General features: G+C 48.9%; 1 protein-coding gene across 1 annotated transcript in view; it reads right to left on the bottom strand.

The window, feature by feature from the left end:
* Positions 1-18,127, bottom strand: part of PLPP4 (phospholipid phosphatase 4) — a 94,861-nt gene extending 76,734 nt beyond the window's left edge. Inside the window, exon 1 of the mRNA XM_054581778.1 lies at positions 18,072-18,127. Coding sequence (XP_054437753.1) covers positions 18,072-18,127 — 56 coding nt within the window. The remainder of the gene's footprint in view (positions 1-18,071) is intronic.
* Positions 18,128-18,135: the final 8 nt, after the last annotated feature.

Here is an 18,135-nt window from a genome sequence, read left to right as displayed (position 1 = left end):
AAAAATCTGTGCATAAATAACAGGACAAATGAAAGGAGTTGGGGGTTTCCAAGGGCAGCAAACTGTGGAAGGAAACTAAGGATAAAGGCTGGTTGTAAGGTTTGTTATGCAGATTCCTCTGGAGGCATCTCCAGGCTGATGGGATTCAATGGGGTCCCAAAGTCCAACCTCTGCCCTTCCTGGCAGACGGAGGAGGAAGGACACTCTTCACAATGTACGACATGCTTTTAGGCAACTAGAGAGAAGGCAAGGAGCCTTTTCTGCGACGGCCTCCTCTCAATTTCCCTCTGCTCAAACTCATCTTTCATGCCAAAGTGGCATCTTTGGGGGGAGCATACTCTGTCGCCCTCCACAGCGTTAAAAAAAAACATGTTGGGGAACAAGGTTTCTGGCAAAGAAAGATGTTGCGAGTGCAATGCCAAGAGAAAAAGGCAGCCTAGGAAATTTTATTTCAGATGAGGCACACTTTATGTGCAGAGAAAGTATTATGTATTGTCACGGGTGGGACCGGGGTTAGCTTAAAAGAATACAAGCTGAAATGTTAACTGTTGTTTTCTCTGATTTATAGAATCCCAAGTAATTTCATTTTCTTTCAATGTTTCTCTTTGTATTGTATAAGTTTCCTGCACCGAGCCTATATATTTTTCATGATTTGAAAAATCATTTATTTAAAAGAAAAGGAAAGAATTCTAGCGAATACAATTTGGTTAAAAGCTGTCTTTGTGGAAGAGGAAATGCAGCCACATGCAAGAGCTCGTGCGCCAGGAAGACACGCAAAGTGACTGAGCATGGGGTCTGCACCTGGGACACGGGCCTGACTGCACTAAGACCCCCCACAAGAAGGCTGTGGCCAGTCACTGTGGGCATGGGATCGAAGCGGGGTGGAGACCTTGCCAACCCTGGGGTGTGTCTGGGAATTTAACCAAACACACATGGCCACACCCCCCGTGGTCACCTTCACCGCCTCCCTGCTCTGTCCTACCCTGCACAGCCTCCAAAGGACAGAGCCCAATGTGGGCAGGCCAGGGGTCACCTTCCCCTTACCGGGGAGCTGACAGAGTGGCAAACTGCCAGGGTATCTCAACGTAGCACCTGGCGTTTTCTTCATTGCATTTCTCCCTGGGGATGAAGAGCGGCCTTCCTTGAGTGAGCCAGCCTTCCCCCAACTTTCCCTCTGAGCTTCTCTGTGTGTCCGAAGGGCAAGCCTTGACCTCTGTCCTCCTGTGTGCAGGCCCAGGACATCCCGACTGGAAGAGCTCCTTCCTCCGATAGGCAGAAGTGTGCTCCGAAGTCACCTCACTGCAGCTCCCTCATTCCCTCAGTATTTCCTGGGCCCCTACTATGTGCAGGAACATATGGGGGGGTGGAAGGGACAGTGGTGAACACAGAAGTCAAGGGTCCCCCTCTCTAGAAGCTCATAGTCAAGTGGGGCAAATGCTTTCATAACGCAAGGCCACAAAGAGAATTTATACCTGGACTTATCTGCACCTGACATGGATTTGTACTTAGGACGTGCCTCCGCGCAGTGTGAAATTGAACCCGGCTCTGTCCAGAGCAAGACCTGCTTTCTGGTTTCCCTTGCAGGCTCATGATTTCCAGCGCACCCGGCAGCAAACGCCAGGGCGGTTTTCAAAACACTTCAGAAACAAACGAACAAAAAATTGACACGAAGAACACTCCTTTCTGGAACACAACCTTCGCAAAGTTCTTTTCTATTCTTCTTCCTTTTCAAACTTGAAATAATTGAATCTCATCCAAAAATTACTTGACATACCTTTAGATTCTCTGAGAAGAAAAACAAAAACCCTCCAGCAATGATCCTAAGTGCTGACACAGCAGTGGGGAGACTTTTGAGAACAGTTCTCCTGGATTAATTCAAAGCAGGCGGCTCACTTTCTAGAGAGGGGGGTGAAACCGGGATCCCACTTTCGGCATCAAGCACACAGAGAGTTACTGAAGCTTTCCCGAGGCTCCTGAGGCCCTTTCTGGTGGCTCCCTGAGGCAGGCTCCAGTTCCCAACAACACCCGCCGACATCAGAGGGAGGTTCCACTTGTTCAAGAAAGAAACGATGATGGTGGCCTAAAACAGATCATTCTTATATACAAGTGGCTCTTGGGGACAAGACAAGGTCAGGGTGGAAAGGGGACCACTGGGAGAAGGGTATAGAGAGGACATTTTGCTCTGAAGGCAGGACAAGGAGAAAGATGGGGGAATTTTCAGAGGAGCAGCAACAAATGTGATGCTAACGGCTTACACCTGCGGCGTGCTCGCGGCGTGCTCGCTGCGTGCCAGCACCTGCCCCGACGGGTTCCAGCAGGTACTGCTCTGATCCCCACTTTGCGGACTCATAAACTGCGGAACCCACGCAGAAGTGGAGGCAGCACTGGATGCCAGGCTGTGTGTTCAGATCCTGGGATTCTCAGCACTCGTCTTGGCCACATATGACTATGAATTTGTTATGACCGAGCTCCATGCCAGGCATGGCAGACAGGAGGCCAGTGTGTGGGCGGCTCGGGACAAAGCTATCCCCACCCCACCCCACCCCCCAACCCAACTGCAACAACAGAGTAATGGGAACAAAGGGACTATGAGAGCAAGGCAGGCCTGGGCTCCGATTCTACCTCCACCACCTACTGGCAAATGACCAGGGACAGATCGCTCACCCGCTCCCCACACTTCGTTTTTCCCAGCCATGAAGTGAGGCACTAACGTCGAGGAGAGGTTGTGAGGATTCGGTGAGCTGATTGCACACAATGGACGAGCGCCTCACCTCGCACAGAGTGAGCACTCAGAGAGGGAGACATCGCTCTTATTCCTGGGAAGGGCAGGCCCGGAGCTGGAGAGCCAACAGCAAGGTCTACAGAGAGGAGGGCCCAGCGACCCCGGGTAAAGCTGCTCCCACTCTGGGCAAGGCCATTCTTCCCATGCAAGCCCAGCGCTGCTGCACCGCCACAGCTCCCGGCAGGTCCTCCTGCACTGGCGACTCCCCGCGCCACAGAGTGTGGCCTGGCTGCATCTCGAGCTCCAAGGACCCTGCTGTCCACCGGCGACATGACCTCGGCGAGGGAGGCGGGCCTGTGGCATCGTGCATCCCCATGTTCCCAAGGCCTGGCACAGGACCTGGCAGGACGGGACACGGCCCGTGCACAGCTGAGGCTGCAGGAGCGAAGGAATGGACAGGACTCTGACACCCTCTTACATGAGGAGAGTGGACCCTGCCATCCACTTCTGTTCCCAGGACAGGGGGACAGGACCCAAGAAAGCGCTGCGTCGCCGGCCACAGACGCTGAGCCCAGGATGCACGTATTCTCAGTGTGATGGGCAGTGGGCGCCCTCCGGGTGTTAGAGCTGGTCCATGTGGAAGATGCACCTCCCTGAGCTTTTGGCCTCATCCCTTTTCCTGATACGTCAAACCGAGTCCACAGGAACCCTCACGTCACGGAGGTCATGTGGACACGAGGACACCTCCCTGAGGGGTGGCTCGCTTGTCACCTCATGTTCTCTGGGAACGCAGACATCCCACAGAGGTGTGGTAAGTATCCGGGAGGGGACAGTCGGGACTTCCTTTTCCCAGATTTACTGGGATGTAATGGACATCGTGTGTTTGGGGAGCAGAACCTGCTGGTCTGATACACTTACATGTTGCAAAGCGACTACACCGTAGCGTTGACTAACACCTCCGTCATGTCCCAGAACTACCGTTTTTTGTAATAGGAACATTTAAGATTTACTCTCATAGCAGCTTTCGAATACGTAATGCAGTATTGTTGGTTACAGACACAGTGCTGTACGTCAGATGACAGTTATGAGAGGATGTCAGGGACTTCCTCTCATAACTGCGAGTGGCAGGAAACGGGGACATGTTGGCCAAAGGACTTTCTCTGGAGAAGGAGTATGTTTTGCTAGAAAGCAGCAGTCCTGACTAGCTGCCTCACAGGGCCGGCGACACCCCAATGACCCCCATGGGACAGGGAAAGGGCCAGCTCAATGTGCAGAGCCTACGCCTTCCTAGGAGCAGAGGAAGTCACAGGCGACAGCAGCCTGGACGGAGGTTCTAGGCTCAGCTCTGGCCCTGAACAACAAGGAGGATCCAAGTAACACCTTCTGTTTAAAAAAAAAAAAAATGAAGAAGGAAAAGAGGAAAGTGAAGGAGGAGGAGTGTGAAGGGGGGAGGAGGGAGGGTGGTGCCTAGAGGCACCTGAGTCAGACATCGGGCATAATATAATTCATTCAATGATGCCTCCAGTAAAATGTCAATGTTCCACTTGCTCAGTGCGTCAGTCCCTGACATGTCCCAATGTCATCGAGGTTGTCAGGGACATTTAATTATCAGAAAGCCTCACCACCAGTCCCTTCCCTGCCCCTCCCTGCACAAATCTGATGTAAAATGTACCAACACATAAAAACATAAAACGCACAATTTAAAATTTCCACTGAAAGCACTTTTATGTCATTTATTAACAGCCATCACAGCGTAACAGCATGACACTGCGTGCGTGCTTTACCCTCACTAAACCTTGGGTTTCTCATCCGGGAATATGAGTTATAAATTTCCTAACCCAAGAGTCGCTGGAAGATTCAAGGAACTAATGCCTTAGCACATCGCCTGGCATACAGCAGCGCTCAACAAATATCACTTATTAGTTTATTATCATCGCTGTCAGCATCACCACCATTACAACCCTCCTCCTCCTCCTCCTCCTCTCCATCTGTGGAGCCGACCACCCCAGTTTTCTACTTTCAGCCCACAGTGAAAGAATCTTTTATATCAAAAAAAATCAAAGCAAAGCATCTCTGTTTTATGCGGCTTTTTATAAATAAAGTATTCATAATTTAAAAGTCTAATGTAATATGTTGTCATTACAAGGCTGAAGATCTTTCCATTGGCCCACAAGACTGAATTGAAGCACAATCTATCCAGGAACCAAGGATTTCCATCTTAAAAAAGGATAAATGTGGGACTTCTACGTAACTCTGTCACCAGTATTATATGTCATCAGTATTATATTCAGGGATGATATGTTCATAGAAGATATCACAGAAAAGCAAATATGAGGAGATAGAATTCAAAGTAGGAATTTCTCCAAGTTAGACTTTCTACTGAAACCCCAGCAAGGGCCAAACCGTAGGAGTAAAAAACACATCCCAGGACTAACAGATACACCCTAGGATCAAAGGAAAAACCAAAATAGACATATCCACACATAGCCTGGAGCCAAGGTTCCAAGGATTAAGGTGACCCAGCAGTAAATTAACTACATGCAAAAACAAAACACTCATAAGAGGACAATAACAATCCAGAATCTATACAATGCACGATGCGCAATGTCCCATACATAATAAAATATTACTACCCACGCAATGAATGGGAGCCACAATCAACAAAAAGAAACAAACAGAATCATTGATCACCTAGTGTTGGAACTAGCAGAAAAGGACTCTCTATTATAAATACAGTAAAGAAATTGGAATGCTAACACCTACTTGATTAACTTAAGGTGGAAAAAGAGGAACAAAAAAAAAACCAACAAAAAACCAAACCCAGATGGGACAAATAGAAAACAAATAACAAGGTGGCAGACTTGTCACTCTTTAAAAATAAAACAGCCAGTTATTTTACTAGCAAGAATGGATTTACTCAGGAATAGTAGAGGCGTTACAATGTGCGACACGCACACTATGGCAAACCACAGGCAAGGGTGAAGAACAGAGGAGGAGAGAGTTCTTTTTTAGAGAAAAGGGAGGGCGCTGGGAGGGGCAGTTAGGAACAGAACTCCGTTGGAGGAGAGTGAGAGCTCAGGGTTGCTGGGGCTTCTCCTCGGCTGAGTGTGGTGGTCGCTCATTGGCAGGGCTATTGCTGGGCAAGGAGAAAACCTTCCTTTCTCCTGCTGGGGTTGTAAAGTAAGCTTCTTCCTGCGCTAATTTTAAAGCTTCCATGGTGGTACTTGCATGAGAACGCCCCCTTCCAAGCTTCCCAACTCCACTTTGAATGAGGTTTTTCCTTTATCGTCTTCACAGTCTTAAACTCAACCATATCAATAATTGATTAACAATAAATGACTTAACCACGCCAATTAAATGGCAGAGACTGGCCAGACTGGATAAGATTAAAAGGTAAAACTAAATGCTGTTTAGAAGAGACATAAATTAAACATAAAAATACAGATAAGTTGAATGTAAAAAGATGGAAAAATATATTCTGTGCAAACATTAATTTCCAGAAAGATATGGTGGCTATGTACTAATATTAGATAAAGAAGACATCAAGATAAGGAATATTAACACAAAGAATGACATCTTACTAATGATGGAAGTTTCATCAGAAGGAGACAAAATTTAAGAACACTAACTGGAAATACAGACATATGAATTTTTTACTTCCCAATCATCACTAATGGAAATAAAGGAGGGTAGCAAAAAAATTTTTTGAACTATTCAGTTAAACCTAAAAGAAAACGTACTAAAGTGAAGCATCACAAAAAGAAAACAGAATAAGTTGGCAGAAATTAGACAAAATATTAATTATTTCAAAAACAAGTGAATGCTGTAATTACCAGAGCTCAACAGAGGTATAGCATATATCTTCACATTAAAGATTACAAATTAAAAATAAAAAAGCATGAGAATATGACTTGAATAGCACAGCAGCTGACTTGCTTTAATATATTACAGCTCTGTAGCCACCAAACTATTCATTATGTTCAAACTATGTAAATTTACCAAAAAATGACTATGTGGCCATACGGAAAATCATAAATAACAAAACTAGAAGTCCCACAAGCCGTAGCCTCTGATCTCAGCACAATGAAACTATTTTAGTACTATCATTATCCCCCTGTTTGATGAGAGAACTACTGTACAGAGAGATAAAGGAACCTCCCCAAGTTCACATAGCAGTAAACCGCAGAGCAGCATCCTGAACCCAGGCGTCCTGGCTCTGAGGTCGGAAGCCGTAACCACTGTGCTACGCTCCTCCCCAGGGAGAAGGGGTTACTTCCCCTCAGATATCTACCTATACTCAAGATGACAATAATTGAAATGTTATACTGGCTGTCAGTTTGTTCCATGTATCGATGCCCCTGGTAAAACTCAACCCTTTGTACCCCAGATGGGACAGGGCTGACAGAGCTCAGAGGGGAGGGAGCGGAGGCACCGGAAGGGATTAGCCGAAGAACATACCTGCCTGCACGCACAGCCCACAGGCACAGGCAGCCATGAGGTGAAGGGCGGGCTGGGTGGAGGGAGCACAGGGTGGGGGGAATAGGGGAAATCTGTAAGAGCATCAACAACAAAAAACAAATAAATGGTTCGAGAGTATTTTTTAAAAATGTTATACTGAGCTACCACTGGGCAAACAGATAATCAGAATAGAATTCACTCTCAATGCCATGGACATATCGAAGTTTGTATCTGATAAAGATATCACTGAGAAAGCAATGTCTCTTTCCGTAACTGACAAACCATATGCAAGAAGAAAAGTAAATCCTCTACCTCACTCCATAAATAAAAGAATATTCTTATAATTAGAGAAGTAAAATTAAAGAACAGTATAAAATACTAGACAATACAGAAAAAATATTTTTATTTTAGATGAGAAAATACTTTCTAAATGGAAACTCTGAAACTATAAAGGGAAAGACTGATAGATTTAACTACATAGATATTAAAATGTGCACAATAATAGAAATTGCAAAGAAATGTAAATGTCAACCACAGATATGGAGAAAATTCTGGCAACATATAGAAGATTAATGTCTTTAAAGCAGAAACCATTTTCACACAATGGTGAGATAAATTTAAAAATCTAATAAAAGCATGAATAAAAAATAGATATTTCATTTAAAAATACAAACTGCCAATACACGATTGAAAAGATGCGAATGTTATAGCCCTCCCCCCACCCATGGTATACATAGGAACATTAAGACATCCAGCATTGGCAGGGGTGTCGAAAAATATACACCTTGGCACTGTTGGCAGAATGTAAGTACAGCCCTTTGGGTGGACAATTCAGCAGTGCTCATCGGAATTTAAAATACATGTGGCCTTTGACCAAGAAATTTCATTTGCAAAACTCATCACAGCAACGCTTTAACAGGTGCACTACAATGCATGTGAAACTGCAATATTGTTTGTTATAATGAAAAAGGAAAACACCCTAACATTTCATTAATAAGTTAACACAACGGAACACCCTGTAGATGGTAAAAAGAATCAAACAGATCTCTGTAGATAGAAAATATCTCCAAGACCAGTTAAGTTTAAAAAATATTAAACTATAGATAAAATATGTCCCCAGTTTCTTTTTTATTATACAGAAATGTGTGTTTACTAGTTTAACTTTAAAAAGTAAACAGAACTGGCAGAGAGAGGTATGAGTTTAGAGAGCCTTATACTTTTTGTACTGTTTTAATTTTTACAGCTATTTCATAAATTTTTTTAAAAATGTAAGTGAAGGATTACACATTCATCCCCATTACATTCACTTTTGTGTAAACCTTTCTAGTATTTGTTCAGATCAGGACGTATTTCAGATAGCTGCCTGAGATACATTTTTGTTTAGTGATCTTTTCTTTATTACATCATAAAATTTCACTGTTCCTTCTTGATTTTCAAAATGATTATTTTAATAGCCATATAACATTCTCTTTGTGGCCATATAGTTTACCAAACCATTCTTCAAAGGCTGACCATTGGAAATTTCATTTACTTTATTTGTATTTGACAAGTGTATTTGCTTGCTTTGTACAGAACACAGCAATGAACATGTTTATACAGGACGATTTTTGCACCTGTTACCTTAGTACCTCGACCTACTACTTCTAAAAATTTTAAGTCAAAGGGCAGGAATAATCTTGTGCACCATGGCTCTGCAAGGGAGTTACATTCGGGTACCATTCCAACCGCAGCATCTGAGCGCACCTGCTTCACCAGTCTTGCACATCCTGGGGTTCCTCCTCACTTTTTGATTTTGCTTTGAATATTTTAGTTGATATAAAATATAGACATGCTCACTACAGATACTTCTAAGGCAATCACAGACAATCACCCAGTGCCCTATCTGAGGATACTTTATTATTTCTTTTTTCCCCCCAACAGGCAACAGCTATATTGATTTTTCTGGTTAAGTAATAAATTTTACCATAAAAGAGTTTAGACTATAAATAGTAAAAAGAAAAAGAAAATACTACAAAATTCCATTGGCTTGAAAATCCACCATTAAGATATTTTTGTGTATCTTCATTGACATTTTTGTTATGGAAACAGGCCCTAATCCATTTTACCATTGACAGGACCACCTTGAAGAAGCATTACACACGCTTCTGTGACTTGCTCTTTGGTCACTTAATAAAGGGATGGACATCTTCACAACTCATCCGCATAATTAATTGTAATGACTGCATATTCTTTTCATTGTCACACAGAAAAAGCTTGTGCTAGTCCATATTCAGTGTTACTTTGTGTTCAGACGCATATCTGCATTTCTATGGAAATCACAGATTTAAAGGTGTGTCAGTTATTCATAGTTTTGTTAGCGCCCTGTTCTTCTCTGCTGCCCATTTTTCCATTGAAAAGCTCTTCTCTCCTCTTATTGATTGGTAGGTGCTCTCTGTATATGAGGAGTATTAACTCTTCGCTCTGTAAACTAGGACAACAGCACCTCCTCCTGGGGGTTGCAAAGATTCAATCACCACCGGGGTGTCCAGCCTCTCGGCGTCTCTGGGCCACACTGGAAGAAGAAGAGTTGTCTTGGGCCACACACTGTGACACATAATAACAAGAAAATCTCATAATATTTTAAGTAAATTTACGATCTTGCGTTGGGCCACATTCACAGCCATCCTGGGCTGCATGTGGCCCGTGGGCCACAGGCGGGACACCCCTAAAAGGTGTCCCAAGTACCTACTACAAAGCCGTGTCCTTTCCTTCCTCCGCCTCCCTCCCTCCCCACCCCCACGGTGGAGATCATAGGTCAATTAAAAGATACCTACACATACATACACATGGGCCCTTTCTCGTCCTGATGGCGTCTTCGACAATTACTCAGAGGGCCTCCCCCAAAACGTCCTAAGCCCTAGTTTAGGGATCAGCTCTCCTGCAGCACAGAGAGCTGCCCTCTTCTTATTCCATCATGATATTAGGAATCTTTTAAGAGACCTGTATCTCCACCCCCTCACAGGAGGGAAGGCACGTGGGGGAAGGAAAAGAGATTGGCTCTAATGCGCACCATGTGCCAGCTGCATACCAGGCACCCATCACCCATGACGTCACTTCCTCTTTACAGCCTCCCTGGATGTGACACATGATATAGACCAGGAAGCTCATATAAACTGTAAGATTATGAGGCATGTCTTTACCGTCAGCGGCCAGGATTTCACTCCAAAGCCCAGGAGTGGACTGCCCTCCTGCAAAGCGGGGACCCAGCTCTGGGCTTCCCTGCGCCCTGCGCCAGGACCACCACGTGCTTTACGCAGGGTGGCTGATCGAGGTCAGAGCAGCAGACAGGCTAGATCTCTCGTTTAGAATTGGCCTGGACAGCGAGATGCCAAATCCTTCTTTAAAAACCTCAGATAAATAACCCAGCATCTCCACTCCTAAGTGTACACCCAACAGAAATTCCAGATATTGTACCAAAAATAAATCGGAACATTACACTTAATAGCCAAAACAATAAATAACCCAGATCCCCATGAAGAGTAAAATGCGTAAATAAAAAGAGGTACAGGCAGGCAATGAAATGCTTACAGCAATGAAAATTAACAAACTACAACTACACACGCGCACACGCGCGCGCACACACACACACGTGGATGAATCGCACGCAAACATGCCAGGCCAAAAAAAAAAAGTCACGCCAAGGAGCTGACACTGTATGAGCCCATTTATACGGAATTCAAAACCAGTGTTAGAAATCAGGGTGGTGGGGACCCCCAGGGTGGAGGGCAGGGCTGGGTGGGTGAGGGGCCTTCTGGGCAACCATACAATTATGAATCATATACTTGTCTGTGTGTCTGTTGTTTTTAGGTTGAATTAAATGAAATTCCCATTTTTTTAGGTCAAAATTAATATTTCAATAAAAACAAGTTTTTAAAACCTTCTGATAAAGGAGAAAGAAACCCCTAGCATTGATTGGCAGGCTGCACTTTTCTGAAAACCAACCCAGATGCTCCTGCAGCTTCCGGCCCTCCCCCTTGCTCCCGTCTCCTCGGCGGGGGGGCCAGAACCACCACCGGTCCCTCCTCTCTGAGGGACAACTGTTCACTGTCATGTACTGAAAGGCTGTGACGAAGCCAGTCCTGGTTTCCACAGGCCCAGCGCCCCCGCCCCCCAACACCTCTGGGCCTTCAGGTGAATGATGAGGACACAATGCCAGTCATGGTCCTGACTGAATTCACCTCCTCGCTGTGAACCAATTCATCCACAGGACACCAAGACTGCGTTTCTTAAAGAAGCACTATTACTAAGATGACTTTCATATTTTACAAAACGACTCTCATAAAAAATAGAGGCACAGGGATTTTATGCGCCTTGTGTGAGTCATAAAAGGCATAATCTTTGTAAGTAATTGAGATAACGTTATCCACAAGTTATGAAACTAATGGTCCCCTTTCATGGCGTCAGAAGCATTTATCTCCCTGTAGAAAAACCCAATCGTGTCTCGGGATCCGGGGTACAGCCGACTCATTTTACAGTGGCAAATAATATTTTAAACAGAGGGGTGTGCTCCAGGTCCGAGAAGATGGGGCAGAAGGCTTCCCGGGAGTCGGGGGCATGCAGCCCGCCCAGTCCGGCACCTGTCGGCAGGGGCAGAGAGGGTGCCAACGAGAAGGGCTCGAGCCCCAGGCTCCTACCAGCACCCCAGACGGGAAGCACAGCGCTGTCCTAATGCACGTCTAATGCACTCCTGCTAACAACTCTCCCGGTTCGAAGTCCTGGAATCGCCGTGGTGAACGGCCAGCAACTAAAGTCATCACCACGACAGTGCAGGGCTGAGACTGCCGTTAAATCAGATGGCAAGCCACCCACGTGCCATGTGGGGGCTCAGCTCACTGAATGGCCTCCTGGCAAGTCACATGCCTTATTGTGAGGGCTAAGAGAAACCAGTTAAAATATATTTAAAGGAGTTTATTATTTTACAGAAATCCTGCAGTAAATCATTTTATAATAAGGATAGTGTGAGCTATCTATGGCGTTTCTCTTTACTATGCATTATGAAGTCATCCTAATAAAAGGATAACGATACTATCATTACATACAATTTGTTGAGCACATACAATGAGCTGAATATTCTCTCATTTAATACTCATAACCCCTGCTTACATGGGCACTGTTAGTATTCCCACTGAACAGCTGGGGGCGGGGGGAGACTTGGGCTGGGCAAGTACTTTCTGGAAAGCTCCCACAGCTAATGAGACGCAAAACCAGACCTCAAGCCCCAACGGCAAAGGTCTTGGTTGTGACCACTCTGCACGCTGCCACCTGCAATGACACGTGTACGTAAGAGGGATTCACAAGAGTGGGGAGCAGCATCTTTTTGTCACGTGTGCCACAGGCACGCCTGATCTTAGAAAACCCAATGAGCTAAGAGAATTGTTCCTACTTCCCACATGGAAAAAACTGATGTTCAGAGATGTCCAGAAACTTGCTAGTTAGTGGCAGAGCCAAAACCCAGACCTACACCTGCCTAGCTCCCAAGCCCGTGGCCGCTCACGACCCCACTTTGCTCCCAACAGCCTGCCACTCCCAGAGAGCGAGCAGAATCATTGCAGGTGTATTAGATAGATCAGACTTACGCTACAGCCGTTTCTCAGGGCCAAGCGGCAGTGACACAGGTTTCCTCTTCTCCCACCGAGTCCACTTCCAACGGCACGATGCTCCGGGACAGCTGTCCTGCTACTTGTCGTCTCAACACACAGCCCCATGCCTGCCACCAATGGAGGACCATGACAGGCCACTACGGGGATTTATGCGGCCTCAACCTGGAGGTGACACCTGTCATTCCACCCATCTTCCATGTGGCCCCACCTCAAGGCAGGGGTTTGGGCCGGGGGGTCTGCTGTGTGGCCAGAAAAGAGAGAAGACCCAGAGGAGACCCTTGACCACAAGAAGGTACAGACCGCACGTCAGTGGCTCCCAAATGTGGCAGGCAGACAGCCCCCTGTTGAAAATGCCGATTCCCCGGGCTCCTGCCCGATACGTTGGATCAGGTGAGTGCGAGCTGGGCCCAGGCGATTCTGACGCGGGTGCTCAGCAGGCCGCCCTGCAGGAAGCCTCGCTCTGGACGGAGGCAGAACACTCCGCGGTCTACGAAACCAACGCCGGGAAGGCAGTGCAAAGTGCTGACGCTCGCAGGGCCCGGCTGCGCGTGCCTGGCTGGGAATGCGAGGGAGGCGGGAGCAACAAGGTGCAGATGTAGCCCCCGCTGCCCAACAGTGGATGGTCCCGAGCCAGACAGGGAGGCAGGCGACCAACTGCGCCTGGAGCAGAATAAAGCGCTGCTCCCAGAGGGCGCGCGGGGCTGCACGTGTCACTGACAAACGTTAACAGGGCCTTCGCCTCAAAGGAGCCATCGCTTTCCTCCATGGGGTAGGGGTCTGATCAGGTTGCTTTTTGGTTTCAAATGTCCCCGGGCCCCCCAGCCAGTGCCTCAGAGGGACTGTCCACGCTTCCCAGAAGAACAAGTCCACCCTCAGAGTCAGGCTCCTTTCCGGCCTCTCTTACCATCCACCTCCCTGCCCCCCCCCCAAATGCACACTCTGTGCTGAGGCCACACCTTGCGACCTAACCCCCACCCAAAATGTGCGACCAGGCCTCCAGGTCTTTGCTCCAGGACACTCCGTCTGAAGACCTGTCCTTGAGCCAGGCCCTCTATACCCGTCACTCGATGCTGAAGACTCAGGTGAGACGTCAGCTCCGGGCCGCCTTCCCCGGCACCTGTCTCCTCCTTCTCATCCCTCATTAATCCCTCCTTCTCCGTCCGCTGAGCACTTCGCTCCAACTACCACAACCGCCCCTCCTGGAGTCCTGGATGGGACCCCCAGGGGTAATAATGAAAGATGTGTGAGCTCCTTCCTGTCAGTATTCAAAACTCTACCTGACAGCCAGTGCCCCCAAGCAAGTCACCTGGACCAGCTAAGGCACCAAGTTTCCCCGTGTCTATTTGGAATTATACCAACCGAAGTTTACTAATAAAGAGGAAAGAAAATAACCACTGCAAGTGCAGGCATCTAGATGGTGCCAAATAAGCAGCTGTCAACTGAATAAATGATAAGAGAAATGTTTGCAGGCAAAACTGTCAAAGCTAGGGATGCACAGGGGGATATAACAAACCGTGGTCCCCTGTGTGCGAGCTCTACCGGACTGTGAGCATCTCAGAGGCCCCAGCCTCTCGGCTCCGTCATCCCCAGCACCTGCCCAGGCCCCTACCTAGGAAGCACTCAGAGAAGGATGTCGGCTAGATCGGAGGTGAGGCGAACGCCATCACCTGACAACGTGGCATCCTGAGCTCCCCCGCGGCTCCTGGAGGGACATCCCAAGGAGGGAGCCACCAGCAGCCCCAAGGAGACAGAGAGAGGAGAAGGGAGGGGCTGAGGGACACAGGGAGGAACTGCGGACCCCGTGCTCCCAAGTGAAACAGACATATCACCTTCCCCCGGGTAGGCATTTCAGATCATCACCATCACCTTCCCAGGATCCTTTCTGCAGCGCTGTGAATAAAGGGTTTTCCGAATTAACTGATCCTGGAGGGCACTGGCCGGCAGCTGTGAGAGAAGGGGGGCTGCCAGTAACTATTTAACACAACCGCTTATGTTCTTCCCAGCAACTGACTCACCACATCTTGTCCCCATGGGATCCAAAGAGCTAAGACTCCTCGAAATCGGTAATATGCCCTCATCCTCTCTCGTAGAGGATGTGAGCCACAACAGCCATCCCCGCACACACACGCTGTTGGGATGCCATCCCGAGAGTCTGATTTTAGAACCAGAGTGATGCCTCTCCCCACCCTGTGCTTGCTCAACAAGGTCCAGTGCTGGCTTTAGAGTCTGCAGAAATGCTCGCAGAATCCCCCTGGAATGCTGGACGGTCACAGGGTAGAGGAAGCCCACTGTGCTCCTGCCCCCTGCTCTGCCCGTGGTCCATACGTGACAGCAAAGGCGCCTCCAGACCCACAAGCTTCACAGTGCTACACGCAGCCTCAACACTGCACACCGTGCTGTGATTTTTCCCAAACACTGCGTTCCTCTAATTTACTTCCTGTTCAGTTAAACTCTCCGTGCCAGCTCTGATGTGCATTCCTCCTTCCTGATGTTCTTCCCAGTGATTTGAAGTTCCCAGGCAGGACCGTCCAACTGGCACTGAGCACCTCTCAAGCCATCTATGGAACACGCCTGGACAGCACCTTCTTAGGATCCTCAATCACCAAAATCTGGTCTACAAGCCAGGAACTGGCTCCTTAAGTGAGCCAGGGAAGGCTTCCGTCCCTACTGCCTGTGGGTCCCAAATGCACTTCATCTGCGCTAACTTAGAAGCTACAGGAGCATGTGGTGGGGTTCCTGCCCTCGTACAGAACAAATGTGGTCAGAGAACAGGTGCATCCATGGGTGACGTTTCCCCAGCGGCACAAGTTTGCAAAGTAAGATATCCGCCCCCCCCCCCATCGGATTATTCTCTTATCCTGGGATACAAATAGAGTAGAAATGCCAAGCAGAACAAGATGAATTATATCGGCTAGATTGGACCCAGCAGCGGAGAAACTGGGTTCCACTTTCCAAACCTACCCAGGTAAGGCCCTGCAGCAGGGACCGCCACCTTCATGAGCAGAGAGGAGTACGAGCTGCGGAACCTGGCCACAGACCAGCGCTGGCAAAAAAAGAATAAAACTTCCCCCACAAGTCAGCTTCTGTCACCTCACTGGGGGCTCATCAGAGAAAACAGAGGGTCACCTGTATCTGTGCCCTCTAAGCCTGTCCTTCCGGAAGTCGCCATCTGCCTGGTGATAACAGGTCTGCACATTCCAGATTCCAGCCCAGGGAGCCGCTCCCCGCCCCCCGCCCCCCCTCCCCCCGCCCAATATACCAAAGCTGTTCTTTTCAGGTAAAGGAGCTACAAGTTGACACACTGCTACTTATTTCCACTTCGATATGAAACCAGAGAATCAGCCAAAAGTGCCATCAACGCCCAAGTGTTTTCCTGGGGGTAAGAGCAGATTCCCCATTAAGTAATTAACACCCAGGGGAAGTTCAGAGAAAAGAATATAAACTGGCTGTCTGGTTTTTACATAACATCCTAAGAGGACGCAAGAAGCACACAAACAATAATTGCCTAATGTTCAAATCCACTGCACAGACCGTTCCATATTTGTAAACACCTCATAACTGTTTTGAGGAATTTTGAAGGAAAATCGGAAAACATTACGAACAGCACTGGACCCCTTCTGAACCTGAGAACTCCCAGCAGCATCCCGCCCGGCAGCCGCACGGCTCGCCGCACGCACCTTCCTTCCGCATCACTCAGCGTCTCCCAGCAAACGTTCAGCTCTGCGGGCCCTGAACACTTCATTTCCATCCCATGACAATCTAACCAGGCTTAGCCGATCTGCCCCCTGGAAGCCACCCGTCGGATCACACAGCAATCACTAGTTTTAATGTTTATTTCAAAGGGAGAAAAATAGAGCCAGAAGAGGGGAAAGGGCATTCCATTTTCCCAAATGCTCCCAGCCCCACTGAAGTTCTCCTGGGTCCTTGTTCCCACTGACAGCAACACTAGTGTTTGGGAAACGGGGGACAGAGGGCTTGCCTGCCCCTGGGCCCTTTCTGACGGTGGGAATAAAGACTCTGGGTGAATTTCATCCCTGGTAAAGAAAAACATGCAGGAAAGGGCATCTCGTCCCATGGGTGTACCCCGGGCTGCCCAGGACAGGAGTCCTCTCACTGCCTCCCGCCTGTGGTCGCTGACTCTGGGCTCTCGGCGGGGATGCCGACAGGGGCCTCCAGTTTGGGAGGCTCCGTGCGCTTTTCAATAAAGCAAACAAAGGCAACCTGGCAAATCCAGAAAGTTCATGCAACTTTAACATTTAAAATGTATCAGAAAACAACCCGAGAGGAGAGAGAACCTGACCGCTAATGGAGGGCCAGGTGCAGCTGGGAGCGCCTCGGGGCCAGGAGGTCAGGGGCGCTGCGGAGTGCGGCTGGGCTGATGTTTCGGGCTTGGGTCTGACACGGCAGGGACGCGACAGCTCCGTGGTGCTGGCGCCCGGGATGGCGAGGGGTGGAGGGGGCAGTGGGTAGCGGGTCCAGGTCGCCCACAGGGTCTGAAAGAGCCTGTGCCAGCGCTGACTCTCCCCGTTCCAAGATCTCTATTTTCGGGGACCGGACGTTCGGAGCCCCCGGGGTCATTTCGCTGTCGCCTCCGAAGGGCTCCCGCCCGCACCCTAACCGGACAGGACTCCGGGCGTATGGAGCCCGCACCCCGGGCTGCGGGCCCCCGACTTCGCGAGCCTCCGCAGCAACAGTTTTCCCTCCAGGCAAGAACCGCGAACGCCTCCTGGAAAAACGTTCGCCAGGACCCAGGGCTCTTAAAGGCAGGAACACAAAAGGACACCAAGCCTGGCCCTGGGGACGGCGGGGGGCCATGGGAGGTGAGCCAGGAGCTAAGGCTGAAACGTCGGGCTCAAGAACTCACAGAGAAGAAACTTCCCGAGGGCGTGAGCGAGGTGCGCATCCGCCTCCAGGGGAGAGCCCTGAACCTCAGGGCAAGTACACAGCCGGCGAAAGGCGCAGGCGAGGGGACCCGAGCGGCGGCTGGAGCCGCTCCCCCGCCCGCCGGTGGTGGCGGGAGTAGGTCTCAGACACGCGCACGCAGCTCCCTTCGCGCGGAGGTTCGCAGGCAGGGGACCAGGGGGGTCTTTTTTGGTCCCATTAAGACAAATCCCGGGCACCGAGCTGAGCGGGAACCGGGGATCCAGGCCTCGGCGGGACGCGTTAGCTCAAACAAAGTTGGGGCGCAGAGACACTCGGTGCGTGGGTCCCCGCGTCCGTGCGCCCCTGCCCGCGGGCGCGCCACTACTTACACGAAGACCCCGAAGAGCAGGGCTCGGACCCCTATCTCAATGGCCAGCTCACGCATGGTGCAGC

The sequence above is a fragment of the Pteronotus mesoamericanus genome, unplaced genomic scaffold (assembly GCF_021234165.1).
Source record: "Pteronotus mesoamericanus isolate MK-2021 breed Mesoamerican mustached bat unplaced genomic scaffold, CSHL_Meso_final contig_657, whole genome shotgun sequence".
Taxonomy (NCBI): domain Eukaryota; kingdom Metazoa; phylum Chordata; class Mammalia; order Chiroptera; family Mormoopidae; genus Pteronotus; species Pteronotus mesoamericanus.
The sequence above is the reverse complement of the archived record's forward strand: the minus strand, read 5'-3'. Positions and strand labels throughout refer to the sequence as shown.